The sequence below is a fragment of the Humulus lupulus genome, chromosome 1 (genome assembly GCF_963169125.1).
Source record: "Humulus lupulus chromosome 1, drHumLupu1.1, whole genome shotgun sequence".
Taxonomy (NCBI): domain Eukaryota; kingdom Viridiplantae; phylum Streptophyta; class Magnoliopsida; order Rosales; family Cannabaceae; genus Humulus; species Humulus lupulus.
In genome coordinates, this window is record NC_084793.1 from 16,849,202 (window position 1) to 16,867,356 (window position 18,155).

General features: G+C 36.1%; 3 protein-coding genes across 4 annotated transcripts; 2 read left to right on the forward strand and 1 right to left on the reverse strand.

Annotated features, from left to right (window-relative positions):
- The first annotated feature begins 2,729 nt into the window (after window positions 1–2,729).
- On the forward strand, window positions 2,730–3,737 carry LOC133815744 (uncharacterized). Its single transcript, XM_062248569.1, has 2 exons — window positions 2,730–3,137; window positions 3,458–3,737. The coding sequence occupies exons 1-2, from the start codon at window positions 2,771–2,773 to the stop codon at window positions 3,490–3,492; spliced, it is 402 nt and encodes a 133-aa protein (XP_062104553.1). The 5' UTR covers window positions 2,730–2,770; the 3' UTR covers window positions 3,493–3,737.
- Window positions 3,738–8,927: 5,190 nt separating this feature from the next.
- LOC133787363 (probable protein phosphatase 2C 27) lies at window positions 8,928–11,585 on the forward strand. 2 transcript variants are annotated; one of them, XM_062225543.1, is made up of 5 exons: window positions 8,928–9,148; window positions 9,639–10,058; window positions 10,170–10,364; window positions 10,456–10,661; window positions 10,807–11,585. In XM_062225543.1, the coding sequence occupies exons 2-5, from the start codon at window positions 9,855–9,857 to the stop codon at window positions 11,363–11,365; spliced, it is 1,164 nt and encodes a 387-aa protein (XP_062081527.1). In that variant the 5' UTR covers window positions 8,928–9,148; window positions 9,639–9,854; the 3' UTR covers window positions 11,366–11,585. The 2 variants fall into 2 exon arrangements, with proteins under 2 accessions (XP_062081527.1, XP_062081526.1); XM_062225542.1 differs by having other exon boundaries at window positions 8,928–9,123.
- Window positions 11,586–11,646: 61 nt separating this feature from the next.
- LOC133787347 (protein NUCLEOLAR COMPLEX ASSOCIATED 4) lies at window positions 11,647–16,982 on the reverse strand. Its single transcript, XM_062225541.1, has 15 exons — window positions 16,542–16,982; window positions 16,357–16,449; window positions 16,173–16,246; window positions 15,938–15,999; window positions 15,826–15,856; window positions 15,525–15,625; window positions 14,889–14,959; window positions 14,631–14,732; window positions 14,223–14,281; window positions 13,907–14,081; window positions 13,503–13,676; window positions 12,714–12,870; window positions 12,512–12,569; window positions 12,317–12,422; window positions 11,647–12,040 (listed from the first exon to the last, which is right to left on the reverse strand). Exons 1-15 carry the CDS (start codon window positions 16,905–16,907, stop codon window positions 11,903–11,905), a joined length of 1,767 nt encoding a protein of 588 aa, XP_062081525.1. The 5' UTR covers window positions 16,908–16,982; the 3' UTR covers window positions 11,647–11,902.
- Between the last annotated feature and the right edge of the window lie 1,173 nt (window positions 16,983–18,155).

Consider the following 18,155-nt stretch of genomic DNA (forward strand, 5'->3'; position numbering starts at 1 on the left):
ATTTTGTTCTCAATCGCAGCAAATCTTGACTAGAGTCTCAGACAATTTGATGTGAAGAATGTGTTTCTTAATGGGAAATTGGAAGAAGAAGTATATATGAGACCGCCCCCAAGTTTCGAAGACAGATTTCACTCCAAAGTATGCAAGCTGGAGAAGGCGCTATATGGTCTGAAGCAGTCACCTCGGGCATGGTTTGATCAGTTCACTCAGTTTGTAAAAGGGCAGGGGTGTTGTCAAGCTCAATCCGATCATACACTATTTACCAAGCTTTCAAAAGAAGGAATGATAGTTGTATTGATTGTATACGTGGATGACATAATTCTCACTGGTGATCATCACGAAGAATTGGAGATTTTGAAAGGAAAGATGGCCAAAGAATTTGAAGTGAAAGATTTGGGAGAGTTAAGATATTTTCTCGGTATGGAAGTTGCTAGGTCTAAACAAGGTATTGTTGTTTCACAACGAAAATATGTTCTAGACCTACTTAATGATACTGGGATGAGTGATTGTAAACCGGCTGATACTCCAATTGATCCAAATCAGAAGCTTAGAGGTGTTAAAGATGGAACTCTAGTTAATGTGGAACAATATCAGAGGTTAGTTGGAAGACTGATTTATTTGGCACACACTAGGCCTGACATTGCCTTTGTTGTGAGTCTTGTTAGTCATTTTATGCATTGTCCATATGAAGAACACCTTGAAGCTACATATAGGATACTTAGATATCTAAAGAGTTGCCCAGGAAAGGGGTTACTTTTCAAGAAAAGTGACAGCAGGTCAATAAAGGCATTTACAGACGCAGATTAGGCAGGGTCGTGTGATAGAAAATCAACTTCAGGCTACTGCACATATGTCTGGGGAAATCTTGTAACTTGGAGGAGTAAGAAGCAGAACGTTATAGCAAGGAGTAGTGCAGAGGCCGAGTTTAGATCCATGGCAAACATAATTTGCGAGTTGTTATGGATAAAACGTGTTCTTGAAGATCTGAAGAAAGACGCTGAGTTGCCTCTCAAATTGTTCTGTGACAATAAGGCGGCAATCAGTATTGCACAAAATCCGGTCCAACATGACCGAACGAAGCACATCGAGATTGAACGCCACTTTATAAAAGAGAAACTGGAAGCTAGGATTATTTGCACTCCGTTCGTCACTACCAAAGAACAAACTACTGATATTTTGACTAAAGGATTGTTTAGGCCTGTTTTTGAGTTTCTTGTAAGCAAGTTGGGCATGTATGATATTTATGCTCCAACTTGAGGAGAGTGTAGAAAACTGTAATTAAAATTTAGAATTAGTCTTCGTGTATTTAGAATGTACAGCTGGAATATTAGGATAGAGTCTAAGTTGCTATTAGTCCATTCCTATATTTGTGCTTAGTTTGTTAGTATCTGTATCTATTTATTCAGCCTTTGGCTATTTAATAAAAATATGGAGTGAATTGTTCAAACTCACAAAAAAAAAATGAGAAATTATAGTAAATGACTTAAAATAAAGGCATCAAGAAGCTAATGTCCTCATTTTTAAAATTGTAGAGAAATAACTATCAGATTTTATTTTACTTATTTTTTACATAATACTTTGTATTGTTATTTTTAATATTTTTTCAATTAGGAAAAGTTTGTTACAGGTTGTTATCTTAAGTAGAATTCTGTTACTCTGCTTTATAAAAAGGCATATGCCTTCTTTTTGTATCATTCGATTTTATATTCAATAAACAGACTTCTTTTTCTCCTAAATTCTCTCATGTATTCTTGCTTCCATTCTCTACGTAATATGGTATCAGAGAGGGACACTTAGGCTTTTCCCTTTCATCCTCTTCTCCTTCTTTTCTTTTCCTGCTTTCCCTGTTCTCCGGTGAGGCAGCGTTCCATCTCCGGCGCCGACACACCTTTGCGTTCCTCTGCCCGCGCATCTTTGTTTCTTCTTCCAATTCTTATCGCTCTGCTTTCTCACCATGTCGACAGCTACTACGGCTGACTCCTCTCCACCCTCCGCCGATTCCACAAGCGATACTGCAAATACTCCTCAACCTCAGGTCTCTGCCCAGAACCCGACATCCTGAACTGCCATTGACGACCCTTCAGACCCATACTACCTTCATCATGCGGATAACCCAGGAAATGTCCTAGTCTCTCAACCATTAACTGGTCAAGACAATTACGCTTCTTGGAGTCGTGCAATGCTATTGGCAATTTCTGTGAGGAACAAATTGGGATTTCTGGATGGGTCCATTTCTAAACCCTCTTCCTCTGATTCTTTATTGTATAATGCATGGTTTAGGAACAATAACATAGTCATTTCTTGGATCCTTAACTCTGTGTCTAAAGACATATCAGCAAGCATTCTCTATGATGAATCAGCTGCTGAAATCTGGAAAGATCTAAAGGTTAGATTTCAGCAAAGAAATGGTCCCCGTATCTTCAATTTGAGGCGTGACCTCATGAATCTTAAACAAGATTTGCAGTCAGTCAGCCATTACTATACACGCCTGAAATCTCTGTGGGAAGAACTCTCCAATTATCGCCCTTCTTGTACCTGCAACAAGTGTACCTGTGGAGGAGTAAAATCTCTTCAAGAACATTACAATATGGAGTATATCATGTCCTTTTTAATGGGACTTCAAGATTCTTATTCTCAGGTCAGAGGTAACATACTGCTTATGGACCCTTTGCCATCCTTGAGCAGGGTTTTTAACCTTATTACTCAAGAGGAACACCAGCGCAGCACCATAACCATAACACCTCAATCTGATCCTACCTCCAACCCCTCAATGGCCTTTGTAATTTCAGGTTCTCAAAACTCAAACCACAAACAAGGGCCTAATATTCCTCGGTCATACCCACCTCGCAAGAACCGTCCATTTTGTACTCACTGCAATATACATGGACACATTATTGAGAAATGTTACAAGATCCATGGTTACCCTCCCGGTTATAACAAACCTCGGAATACCACCTCAACTCCTGCTTCCGCAAATCAAGTCCAATGTTCTGAAACTCCTGCTACTATTAATGGTGAGAGCACCACATTTCTCCCTCAATTGAATGCTGTACAATATCAACAACTACTGAATCTTCTAGCTAGTCAATATTCGGGTATTGCTCCTTCTAACTCAACTACTTCAGATGACAACCCAGGTATCATTCTATCTACTTCCCATGATACATCTTTCAATTTCCATAATTCTTGGATTATTGACTCTGGTGCCACAAGGCACATATGTTCTAACATTAAACTTTTTCACTCTTTATGTCCAACTCAGTCCACAAAGTTATTTTTACCCGATAGTTCTACAATTTTTGTTCATTATTCTGGTACTATAATTTTAAGTGAACATCTCACCTTATATGATGTTTTATATGTGCCAAATTTTCGATATAACATCATATCAATTAGCTCACTTACCCTTTCTCAACAATTATCAATCACTTTTTATAACAATTCTTTCTTTTTCCAGGAACCTCTAACCAAGAGGGTGATTGGCAAGGGTAACTCTGCGCATGGCTTATATTTTTTGGACATAAACCTCAACTCTTCTGTTCCTACTGTGAATTCTGTTTCTGCTGATATATGGCATTCTAGATTAGGACATTTATCTTCCAAATGCCTAGATATTATTAGTTCTACTTTACCATGTAATACTGCTACTCTACATAAAAATTCAGCATGTTTCATTTGTCCTAAAGCTAAACAAAGGCGTTTGTCTTTTCCTTCTAATAATCACTTTGCTAATGCTATCTTTGATGTTATACATTGCGATATTTGGGGACCACATCACACACCATCTCACTCTAACCACAGATTTTTCCTCACCTTGGTTGATGATAAATCTCGTTTTACATGGCTTTATCTTTTAAAACACAAATCTGACGTTTTAACTGTTGTTCCTAACTTCATTTCTATGATTGAAACTCAGTTTCATACTGTGATCAAACAATTTAGATCCGATAATGCGCCTGAGCTTACTTTCACTAAATTGTTTGCTGAAAAAGGAATTCTGCATCAGTTTTCTTGTACTGAAACACCTCAACAAAATGTTGTAGCCGAGCATAAACATCAACATCTTTTAAATGTTGCTCGTGCCCTTCATTTTCAAGCTCATTCTCCCATATCATTTTGGTCTGATTGTACTCTCACTGCTACCTTTATTATAAATAGAACACCATCACCTAATTTGCAAAACAAATCTCCCTATGAAATTTTGTATGGAAAACCACCTGAGTACAACATTTTTAGAGTCTTTGGGTGTCTTGCTTTTGCATCTACACTCACTGCACATAGAACCAAATTTCAACCCCGAGCTCGAACTTGCATTCTTGTTGGATATCCTCCAGGTATAAAAGGTTATAAATTATATGACATTAACTCAAAACAATTTTTCATTTCTAGAAATATTGTGTTTCATGAGTCTATATTTCCTTTTTCTAAATTACATAATACTGATGTTATTTCAGATCCTTTTCCTCAAATTATTTTGCCTGCTACTTCTATTTCTCACACTCCTATCATAGATTATAATACTACTACTTCATCTAAGGAAATTTTTTTATACACTAACCCCTCACAACATGACAGTAACTCTTCGGCTCCTGCTAGTGTTCCAAGTTATACTAACTATTCCACAGATGCTTCTCATTACTCTGTTCCTGATGCTTCAGCTACAGAATCAACTGTTGTTCCTCCAACTCATCCCCCTATATCTGATTCAACCAATCATCCTATCCGCAAGTCTACTAGACAAACAAGACCTCCAGCTTATTTACAAGATTTTGAGTGCAATTCTACATCTACACAGATTTACTCTACTCCATATCCTTTATCTAATTATTTGTCATATTCTAAACTGTCATCTGCTCACAAAGATTTTGTTTTTGCAGTATCCACACATACTGAGCCCACCACATATAATCAGGCTGCTCAACAAAGTCAGTGGGTAGACGCAATGAACAAAGAACTTGCGGCATTACAGGCAACCAATACTTGGACCATCACCACCCTTCCTAAACATAAGCAACCTATAGGTTGTCGATGGATATACAGAATCAAGTATCATAGCGATGGCACTATTGAACGATACAAAGCTCGTTTAGTTGCCAAAGGCTATGCTCAACAAGAAGGCCTTGATTTCTTTGACACTTTTTCTCCCGTAGCCAAAATGGTTACATTAAAGCTTCTACTTGCCATTTCATCCATTAAAAATTGGCATACACTTCAATTAGATGTTAACAATGCTTTTTTAAATGGTGATTTGAATGAAGATGTTTATATGTCAATCCCACAGGGCCTTACTATTTCTTCTCTTCCTTCTACAGGTCAACCACTTGTCTGCAAATTAAACAAATCCCTCTATGGCCTTCGTCAATCATCTCGACAATGGCACACCAAGCTATCTGAGGCACTTATTCATGACGGTTTCCAACAATCACAAGCTGACTATACATTGTTCACTAAAGGCTCGGCTGATTCCTTTGTTGCTCTACTAGTTTATGTCGACGACATCATAATTACGGGACCAAATATCTCTGTTCTACACCAGCTCCAACATTCTCTCAACAATCAGTTCAAACTCAAAACCTTAGGAAAACTCAAGTATTTTCTTGGTTTTGAGATTGCTCGTTCACCCACTGGACTGTTCATCACTCAACGACAGTACACCATTCAGCTCCTACAGGACACAGGCTACTTAGGCAGTAAACCCACCTCTACACCTATGGATCCTCGGGATAAATTGAATGCTACTTCAGGACAGCCTCTATCTGATCCCTCACAATACCGTCGCCTCATTGGCCGTCTCTTATACCTCACACTCTCCAGACCAGACATAACCTATGCGGTCCATTGCCTCAGTCAATTTATGTCAGCACCTCGGACTCCACATCTGCAGGCCATTCACCATCTTTTGTGATACCTCAAAGGAAAACCGGGTCAAGGGCTGTTATATCCATCTTCTTCTTCTCTTAACCTCCGTGCTTACTCAGATTCAGATTGGGCTTCTTGCTCACTATCTAGGCGCTCCACAACCGGTTACTGTGTTTTCATTGGAGATTGCTTAATCTCCTGGCGATCTAAGAAACAACCCACTGTTTCAAAAAGCTCCGCTGAAGCAGAGTATAGGGCTTTAGCTGCCACAGCAAGTGAGATTACGTGGATCCAGTATTTGTTGGCTGCATTCCAAGTTCCTCAACCATCTCCTGCATTTATTTACTGTGACAACAACTCAGCGGTACACATAGCCAACAATCCGACTTTCCATGAACGTACGAAACATATCGAGCTTGATTGTCACTTCATTAGAGAGAAGATTCGAGCATCCAAAATCAGACTCATCTCAGTTAGTAGTCAATACCAACTTGCAGACTCTTTAACCAAACCTCTTCCTTCATCCACTCTTTTATCTCATATTTCCAAGATGTCTGTATATGACATACATAGTACATCTTGAGGAGGGGCTATCAGATTTTATTTTACTTATTTTTTACATAATACTTTGTATTGTTATTTTTAATATTTTTTCAATTAGGAAAAGTTTGTTACAGGTTGTTATCTTAAGTAGAATTCTGTTACTCTGCTTTATAAAAAGGCATATGCCTTCTTTTTGTATCATTCGATTTTATATTCAATAAACAGACTTCTTTTTCTCCTACATTCTCTCATGTATTCTTGCTTCCATTCTCTACGTAATAATAACCATTTTACATTGTTGATTACCTAAAATGCGTTTTTTTTTTATAATTTATTTATTTATTTAGGACTATATGACTTTAATATAGTGGTATATGTATATTAGTTTTGTTTAATTAGTTTTTATTTTAAAGTTATATTGATTTTTTAAGTTTTTTATAGGTTGTTGGTATATTATTTTCTAATTAGTGGATATGTTTTTTGTAGTATGGTATATAATTTTGTTTTAGTAATATTTAGTTTCTATTTTATTATACATAGTGGTAGTATATAATTTTGTATCATGGTATATACATTTTAATGGTAGTATATAACTTTGTTAGCATAGTATATACATTTTTGAGTAATAATTTTGTATGTTTTGATGGTATATTATTTTTCAACTCAGTATATATACTTTGTGGTATGGTATATCATTCAACAACCCATAAAAAACAAAAAAAATTAAAATAACTTTAAAATAAAAACTAATATACATATACCATAATATTAAAATATTTAGAATAAAATAGTAATTTGTTAATGGACATATTTGGTAATATGTGATATTAATGAGATGATTGGGCTATTTTACTACAAAATTAAAAATATGAATATTTATTTACTTTCACACATCATTAAAGATCATTTTGCAACTTGCCAAAAAAAAAAATTACACTAATTAACTTAAGGTGTATTAGACACGATAAGTGTCTTGTGGCAATACTCATATATTACACTTATAAAAGTCCATCTCTAATAAGAATCCTACTACCAAAACCATGACAGGGTTGGTCTAGAAAAAGCACAACTTAAGGACCTATAAAGGAGAGTAGGAGAATAGACCTTCCATCAAAATAATCTTTGTGCTAAAAGTCTACCTTGGAGAATGAGAAAAATGCACAATGCTTTTCCTTGATTGGTTTAGTCCAGCCAACATATGCTATCTATCTAGAACCCTATTCTTTCTTTCAATTTGTAACAAATAAATGTGCTTAAGAAAAGTGTAACAATGTGCTTTGAACTCTTCCATGCGTTGGTTTGGATATTGGACCACACCAATTTCCTAAAAGCTTTTACTTAAAATTCTATTAAGTGTGACACTAACGTGCTGCCCTTCTAGATATCTTGGAATTGGAATACTATTCTTGATTCATTAAAAAACAAAAGCACGCATAAAGATATACCTGGCTGTTAGTTAATAATGAAAACCCATTTTTAATTGTTCAAAAAAGTTTAATTCTTTGATATAGATTAAAAGAAATTCTGCTAATATGAGAATCTTGCAAAAGATGTGTACAGCCTTTTAAAAATTATTTTGCAAATTAGCTGGAGTGCATAAATTCAATCGAATGGAATGCAATTTTATCATAAATATATTTTTTAAATAAAAATAAAAACAATTTAAATTTTATTGTGTAATTATGTTATAGCTAGATATTTTTTTATTTTAATAATATATACACAAATAGGATATTTCCGCCGATTTTGTTTTTACATATTAGGCCATGGTAAGAATATGAGGACTATAGAGTCTATAGACTAAAAAACACATTTTTGTTTTAAAACAAATGTCAAGGAAAGTTCCTTTTGATTTGATGTTGGCTTATCCATTAATTATTAATGACCAAAAGTTTTCTCTTGGTGACCATCTATTCTATTCACATTTTTTCAATTTTGGCTGGAGTGTTTACATCATTTATATTGACTTTATTTCTTAATTCATTAACAAAATCATTATTATTATTTTTGGACAAGAAAATTATTATGTTTAGTCATTGACAAATCCAGGTGATATTTTCTACTAATAAATTCCATTTCCTCTATTACAAGTCAACATTTTGATGGGCTGGGCCATTAAAAAGCCCAAGTGAATTGGGCCATGGATGAATTCAGATCCAAAGCCCAAGTCACCGGTAACTGGTAAAATAGGCACCACGTGGAGAAGAGTGAAAGAAGTTGGTGAGTTGTGATGATGGTACCAGGAGGTACCACGTTGCCTCACGCGCTCCATCTTGTCACTGAACTCGTTCGAAATCGTGATCGTCATCGGCACAGTCAATGATCGTCAACGATTCTTTTTTTTTTTTTTTCTCTCTTATTGGTATTGTGATAATCCAACGGCCAGGATTAACGTAGCCGCAATTGTTGAAATACGACAACCTTTCTTATCCGGTAAGAAGCAAGAGCAATCCACTCCAAATTTGCCACGTGTCGGTGATTTACTATATATAGAAGCATAAAGAAACCGGATTGCCTGAAATTACCGGTTGAGAAGAAAAAAAACCCACTATGACAGATCCTTTGTCAACAAAACTCAGATGGGACTTTGTTCAATAAAACAATAGTTTGAGCATTTATCACCAAAAAAAAGGGCTTTGTTTATCTGTCTTAAAGCTTTGTAGGCTTCTGGGTTTTGCTCCTCTCTTTTTCAATTTTTCTTACAAGGGACTTACCATAATTGTACGGCAAGTATATCTGTTTCCCGGTTCGTATTTTTTGTATATTGTTCGAGGTTGATGCTTTTCGGATTAAGTGGGTTGGGAATTGTTACTATTTATATATTTTTTTTTTTGGGTTGTTCTATGATTTATATGCGGAGTTTACAATTTGTTTGGTTTTGATTTAACGTATATTCTCAAGCTTTGATTGTTTGAGTTTCCCTTTTGTTTAAAGAAAGTAAAATTTAGTGAAATTTTGCTAACTTGATGTGGGTTTGGGGAGAAATTGATTTTTCTTTTCAGTTTTGTGATGTGGGTTGTTAAATCCTAAGGTGAGTGGTTTTTCTTTTGGGTCTTTTTTTTCTCCTCTCTATTTTCTTGGTGGCATAGTGGAGACGATATGATCTTTGTAGGGGCAATTTAGGGATAGAGTTGTTCATTAGATTGCTTGATCTTTGCTCAAGATGTCTGCCATGATTTCAGGACCAGCAAGTAAACCATAAATGACTCGAGATTTGTTTCAATATGTTTATGCAGGACTTCACATATTATGTAGCTCAAAACGACAGTGAACAAGTACTAATATTGAAAGTATTTTGCGGTTCTATCTGGAGTGTCTCTTCTCAAGATCCGAAAGTTGTAAGCTGATAATCTAGTTTTACACAGAATATTACTCAAGGAGAACTTGAAGAGGATTGGCTTGGATGCTGCCCAATTTTAGTCAATTTGAGGGTTCAATTTTTGGAAACTAATATGTCCGCAGGGACTGATTACCCAACTCCACTTTCTATAGTAGATGGAAGCTACAGAAAGGTGAATGTTACTGTGATGAGAGATGACAAGTCTGAAACTCAGGAGTTCTTAAAAGAGTCTCCAAACATTGGGAAACCTCCTCGCCATGTGTCGTCAATCCAGCATTCTGTAAGCTCTGCCCAGTTGGCTCATGGCACTGAACTGGTGAGTCAAAGTCTGCTTTCAACAATAGTTCCATCTATTGTTATGTGAATGGTTCTTTGATATGCTGATTTATCACTGATTACAATGGCCTTTGTGTGCTTTTTTTTTTAGGAATGTGATGGTGGGATTGTTAGCTCTAGGCTGCCATCAGATTCTAACTCAACATTTGTACCGATTTTTCGTTCTGGAAGTTGTTCAGAGATCGGATCAAAACCATATATGGAGGATGAGCACATATGTATTGACAATCTTCTTGAACATCTAGGTGCAACAGAAAATTTCCCTTCTCCTGGAGCTTTCTATGGGGTTTGTAATTTGATTTCTTCCATCCCAAATATCATCCCGTTCAAATTATACATTGGTCTTTGTAAACTGAACATTGCTTTTTCTGTTGCAGGTATTTGATGGCCATGGTGGTTCAGATGCAGCTTCATTCATCAGAGAGAAAATTTTAAGGTTTATAATCGAGGACATCGACTTTCCGTTCTGCATGGAGAAGGCTATTAAGAGTGCTTTCCTGAATGCTGACCACGCTTTTGCTGATGATGACTCTCTTGATAGATCCTCTGGTACTACGGCACTGACTGCCCTTATATTTGGAAGGTCTGAACTTTGAAAGCGAACTATCCTGTGTATTGTTTTGTGCTGCTAGTTGAAAAGTTTTACTATGTCATACATACAATTCGGCTATTTCAAACATGCATTTGAAACTAGAAATGAGATAACTCATGCAAATTTCTTCTACCAGGACGTTGTTGATTGCCAATGCTGGAGACTGTCGAGCTGTGCTGGGGAAACGAGGAAGGGCGGTTGAGTTGTCAAAGGATCATAAACCCAATAGTAGTTCTGAAAGATCAAGAATTGAAAAACTAGGTGGGGTTGTCTATGATGGCTACCTCAATGGCCAACTATCTGTAGCAAGGGCTCTTGGGGACTGGCACATGAAAGGTCCCAAAGGCTCTTTATGTCCCCTAAGTGCAGAGCCAGAGCTTCAGGAGACAATTCTGAGTGAGGAAGATGAGTTTTTGATTCTAGGCTGTGATGGCTTGTGGAACGTGATGAGCAGCCAGTGTGCAGTCACAATGGCAAGGAAAGAGTTGATGCGTCACAGTGATCCTGAAAGATGTTCAAGAGAGTTAGTCAGGGAGGCCCTAAAGCGAAACTCTTGCGACAACCTGACCGTCGTCATTGTTTGTTTCTCAGCCGACCCACCACCTCGGCTTGAATTCCCAAAACTCAAGTTCAATAGGAGCATATCTGCAGAAGGTTTGAATCTTCTTCAGGAGGCCCTGGATAGTGGTGTATAACCAGGGTTTATGACTTGTAATCTCTGAATGGCAATGAACAATCGCTAAATCAGTTTCATTTTTTCTTTCTTCTTTTAGAGAAATCAGTTTCATTTATAAGGTCATGTCTTTGTTTCTTGGGAAATTTTACTTTTGTAGTACGTAGCATTTGTTACAATCTCTCTCTTGTACATAAATAGATTGGATCATACGTTTATATTATTTTAAAAATACTTCTCAATTTGAGGCTTGACTTTCTCTGTATCCAAAAACGCTTAAGCCAAAGAGCAAAGGACACCATATTTACTTAAACAATTGAATTTAACTAATCTTTACTGTGATGTCATTGTCATACTATTAGAGGTACAGTGTGCAATGCCTAATCTATGGAGGAATACAAAGAAGCAAGGTCAAAATTTGTTGCAGAAGCCTATAAAATGACATCTCCAAAGGGAGGTAAAAACAAAAAGACAATAAAAACACAAAAGCTCAAAATCAAAATGCTCAATTAAACTTGAGCTCGGAAACACAGATACATAAGGGAGTGCAATTGTAGACTCATGTTCGAGGTCGTTTTGCCGAAGTATGATCATCTTCATGTTTGAAAGTCCAGCCAGCAAAGTCGGAGTCTGAGAACAAAGAGGTGGGAGGTGCTTTGTAGAATGCCAGTGGAACTTGTTTTACCCTTCGTCTAATCTGTAATATAATTTTTAAAGCAGTTCAGAAAATCTGAGGAAAACCTACTTACCAGAGAAGAGGATTAAGAAAACTCTAATCCTCTGTTGACAAAAGTTCGTAAATAAGCATGTGGAGCTCCATGGGGAGAAGTTCTATTAGACATCAAATTAGTTATTGAAAAACTCCAAATTTTACTTTTTGGAAAAGAAAGTCTGCGTCTAAGACAAGTCTAGAAAAATAATGCAGGTGATAGATAATATATTCAAAAGAGAGAGAGACTGATGTTAGAACTACCTCATCCGCAAAAATTGTTGTATATGAACCCGAGCTGAAATCTCCGATAGAAAGTTCAGTTGTTTTAGCTCTGACTGTCAGATCATTCTCAAGTGACAAAACAAATCTAAAGAGAAAACATAGGGATTAGAAACATAATGGACAGATATAGGGATAAGCACAAAAGAGCGTAGTTATTTGTACTGAAGCAAGTACCTTGAAACAGCAGGACAATAATGGTGGCGAAGTGTATCAATTTCCCAAAGTGAACTTCCTGTTCCAAGTCATCATCATCATACAGAACTTTGTAAGTAATCTGCCCACTAATTTTAGACACTTCATATATGGATGCGCATAATTATATTTTCATATGACGTTGAAATGACCAACACAATAATAACACGGTTCAGCCACTCACTCATAGCTTTTGACTTTTTTGGATCACTTTCCTCATTTTTAAAATGATCAATGCAAAGTTTTTTATTCGACAGATCTTCACTATTTCTGGGGTCCTCTAAATTGTCAGAATCCTTTTTATCTACTTCTGAATCACCTTTACCAGCCTCTTCATCAACCTGAAAAAGTATCAGATAAATCGTTTCAAGATGCAGGGGAATATATATAGGCGCAAACCTAAAACAACTCATACATCAGGATGCTCACCACTCCCCTTCCCCACCAGGGAAACAGAAAAGAAAGTGGGTAAATAATGATATTTATCTAATTTGTTGTAAAAATAAATCTATTAAACAGTTTTGTTAGTTGAAAATTCCACTACGCTTTACCTAAACTTTCCTAATTCACTAAAAATTAAACATGGGATATTCCCTTTTTTTCAGATACATTAAAGAGACTTGAACCCCACTACTCACACACACACCCACTCAACCACATGCACAAACGTGGGATATTCCTAACTAAACCTATTACCTTTACATTACTAAGAAATTGGATGCTAAAAAATATAATTAATTATTGAACCATGCAGTGATGCTTCCTAACATGAAAATCTTGTGTTGCAATGACTAAACTAACCACAATCAGAGGAGAAAACTACCAAGTGATCTTATCAAATAAGTTAATAGATTGCTATAGAGACATATCTATAGGCCTACCTATTTAATCAACCAAACCCATTTAATTCTTTCACTTGAACAAAAAGTTAGTGCCACAATGCAAAAGTAAAAAGGTAGGATATAATTGGTACCCGGTGCACCAAACAGTTTATTGAAGGATGTCTTCGCAGAAGATTATGAATTAGTGCTATAATAACTAATGCTCCTGAAGGCGGCACAGAAATCGACAGTCGGCTCAGTTTCTTAGCAAAAGCAGCAGCCAAATATGCAGGAAGAAGTGGCGACTTTAAGCAAGAATCAAGAAGCTGCATATGAAATTAGAATACATTCAGATTCACAAAATATAAATATTGACACAGAAAGAAGTAACCTTTGACATGAGCACTAGTGCTGAACTCTCTTTTTCTCTTCCCCTTTTATGATATAAGATACAAGTAAGGAATTTACACCTCAATCCCTACCACACTCACCCACCCAACTACTTGAGCTGGCCTCAACCCTCAAGTGGCATTAGTGCTGAACTATTTAGCATTACCTGAAAAAACTTTGATCGATGTTTTGCCATAAAGATTGAAGGCACCAGTAGCGCGTATAGTTTTTCGTAGAAATTGGGATATTCTAAACCATGTTGCGTCATAAGGATGTAGAGACTACTGAGAGCCATTACACTAATAACACCACCAATGTCATATGATGTCGTCAAAAAGTCACTGCATGCATAATGTCAGCCAATAAATTAGAGTCAAACTAACGAAGTAATAGAAAATGTAAAATGCACTAGCATCTGTGAAATTTACCATAGTAAAAGAAAAACATTTAACATAAATAAATGAAAATAAAACAAAAGTTACCATAAGATAACAGGATTGGATAGGTACGGAATAACTGCCTGATGAAGATTGACCAGAACCTGAACATCAAAAAGGCAGTTTCATCAGGAAACAAGAATATCTAACAGCTCTCTACAAATTATTCCTCTGCTCCAAACCAAAAATACCATGCACAAAATAGTTACATATAACATTTCATATTTTTCAAAATACAAAGCTCAATTTTTTATAAAGGGATAAACCTTTAACCTCATATTAAAGGTTCACCATCAAAACCAGCCACAAAATCTATATTATTAATACTCTAACAAAACATTTCTGAACATTACCCTAAATATTTCACCGCCAAAATTTTACAAATTTCAATTGTAAAGATAATAAACTTATATCTAAGGAGACAACATTAGGGAATTGCTAGAATAATCTTACTTCTTTGTATACATCAAGTGGAAGTGGCAACCTTAGAAATGAAATCCATGCTTTAGTAAATTTCAGCTTCATCTTCTTAGCACTATTGGATGCCGTTAACATCTGCCCATATTTAAGAAAACAATAAATTAAAACAGCAGTTTGATCTCAGTAAAAGGAGATACAGAATGAACATTTAAGGAAAGAAGTTTACAGATTAACAACTTTACAAGAACTTGCAGCAATGATGCATTAGTAAAAATCTAGCTTATATTTTACCTTAGAATTATGCTGGTCGGTTTTCGTCTTTTTCTCTCCTTTTTGCTTTCCAGAAACATTTTCAGATTTGCCTGTTTTAGACAAATAATTAAAATTAATAATCATACGAGAGACAGAGAGAAGCGACAGGGAAAGAGTTTCAATAAATCTCTATCAATGGATTTTCTCAGAACAAGAATAGAAGGCTGGAGATCAATATTACTGATTTACATAAATCTTTAATTAAGCTTCATCACAAGGAAAGGGTAGGATGTAGGAAGAAAGTACTAAAATGTAAAGCATCCCAGAATAAATACTATCGTACAATCTTTGCTTGAAAAGATCTGAAACAATCAAAGAGAAGTTACCCAAGGTTGAAGATGTCACAGACACTTATTAATACATCCTTTTGTAGCCAGCGCTATGATAAAAGATTTATTATTGTAACAAAACTCAGTTGAAGAATCATTGTGGCCTTAATTTCCAGAGACAGAAAAAACAGTAGAAAAAAGAAAAACACCTCCTTGCAATGATTGCTTAATCAGTACCTTTTCTACATTATCAAGCACTCTTTATACTAAGCCTAGTAAAAAAAACAGACTCATGTCTAACTCAAGGAAAGTAAGAAAGGACTAACTATATATAACAAGCAATCACCTGATCCACTCCACATCTCAAAGTCAGCTTTGTCAGCTGAGCCCTCTAGTGCGGGTATGCGGGATAAAATGTAATGTACATAGTGAATTAAGTTCTCTGTGCTGTAAGTAGATCATAACATTAAATACATCACATGATGATGAGAAGCCCCAGAAACTAACAAAAAAAAAACGAGATCTGAAAACTATTTAAATGACATGAAATATAAAAAGGCACGAGTTAAAACCCTTCAATATCACGTAGAAGTATTTAAGAGATAGCCACTAAAAAAAAATTAATAATCACATGGTAAATGACAAACCTTTCTCCAGATTGACTATCATTGTTGCCATCTGTACACAGCAGGGAAATATATGTCAAGCCAATAGAAGTTTATATGAATCCACACACACACATAAGAATGACCATGGTACCTGACACGCGTTTCTCTTCCAAAGTTCTACAAATCTTTTCCACGATAATGTAAGTAAAGTATCTGTTGCAAATAAATTGATTGTAAGAACTTAGCTTATTTCAAATTGCAGACAAATAAAAAATAAAAAATTAAAGAGGGTATGAAGTTAAAAATAACATTTAAAATTGATGAACACACAAGCAAGATAAACAAGTGGTTGAAGTTGGATGAGAATGTGATTTAAGTGTGCATACCTGATATCAATGTACTTGAAATATTTCGAAACAAGCAAGTCCAACAAGAAAGTGACAGGGGTGGCAGAGTGAACCTAATAAGAGGAAAACAAATTACGCTAATGCAGACACACATATAACCTGAGTATATACCAAAACACATGAAAATAGCCTAAGGGACACTAAAAGCAGCATTATGACTTACAATGCTATGTACAAGCTTGTGGTATATAGCAGAGTTAAACCTTCCACCATTTCCCAGCTTCACAAACTCCATTAATGTATCCAATACCACTTCCTATATAATTATCCCAATAAATTCACAAACATTCATAAAATTGAATTAATCAAACGCATAAGAAAATCGCATCAAAAAAATAAAAAATTAACCTTGAGAGTCTCTTCAGATTGGGGCGAAACCAAAACGTCGATGAGAGATTTGACGAATTCATCGAATTTGGCTCTGAGCCACGTTCTGTAAATGAACTCGGGGTCGTCCTGTGAAACGGTGCGAGAGGAAGGCTTGGTGGAAGAAGAAGATGAAGGGAGGTCTGGGAGGACAGGTGTGAAGAAGGCTTGGAGGGTTAGCAGAGCTTCGAGCACATACTGAGGAGGCGAAGCAGAGGAGACGAAGGAGAGGAGGGTGGGGAGGTTGTTGATGTGAGCTCTAGAGGAGAGGAGGTCGTGGCCTAGGGTTTTGAGGTGTGAAAGAGAGGTGGTGTTCTTCTTTCGCTTTTTGGAGTCAACGGAAGCCATTGTTGTTCTCTCGTTCTGTCAAGCTCGGCGGGAATGGAACTGAAATAGGCTGGCCACTCCGCTTCCCTTTAGGTTTTTTGATACAACACTCGAAAATATTCCTAAATGTATCGACACCGTGTCGTTTAATTAAACGACTTGTCGTTTTTCTTTCCTTCATCTCCCTGTGTAAACTCAGTTAAACATTAATTCGTCATGTGCACAAATATATGTCAATTTTATGATAATGTACGTACCATCCAATTAAACTACATATTTATTTAACATGTTAATTGGTGAAAAAGTCATTTTGTTAATTTTGATAATACATTTCTGTGTCATTTTACAAAATATCATGAAAACTAAATCAGCTTGCAAAATAACTTTAAAAACGAATGATCCATTTCATGAATGTATATTAATTGAATAGCATTTTGTTCGTTCCAGATCAAATTAGACCAAAACTGTTTTTTTTCACAAACAAAAAAGTGCACTTTTATTAGTCAAGATTGTAAGTCAGTCAAAGAAAGACCAAAGGCCACCACATTAGTAAATTTTGGACATTTTTTGGAAATTATGACAGAAAACTCATTACATAGATGGCAATCTCACTAAGCACGAAAATACCCATACAATCTGTCTCAACACAAATGGTAGTGATAATTACACAATATTTTCAAAGTAGAATATCTTGTAACACAACTGAATGGCGATTGGAACGTGGAGGAGTTTGCTCGCTAGTTCACTCCCAGCTTCTCGGGAGTCAAAGATGTGCTAAAAAGACTCCCGTTTAACCTTGAGGATAAATTGATTTGGAAAAGTACGACAGATGGTTCTTTCAAAGTTAAAGATGCGTACATGGCCATAGTTAAGGGAAAAATGGGGGCGGATTCAGTCTTTTGGAAAAGACTTTGGAGGAGCCCTGTTCACGAGAGGGTTAGATTTTTTTCTTTGGAAGTTGGCGTGCAATGTTTTTCCATTTGGTCAACGACTCCATTGTATAAATTGGGCCCCTATGACTTGTAGCATATGCAATGCTAATGAGGTCTCCTTCCAGCACTATCATTTTCCTCGAGCTATGAGATTGTCCATTGGATCCTTAGTCCTCCTGCTCATCTTCATGATGCAGGCCAAGGTGAGAATTACTTTCTTCAATATAATTAGTTATCTGTGTGTTTAATTTTTGGCATGCTAGGAACAAGGCCTTTCAGGAGGGTACTGTACGAAAAACATATCGTATATAATACTTGAATAAACGCAATATGATAA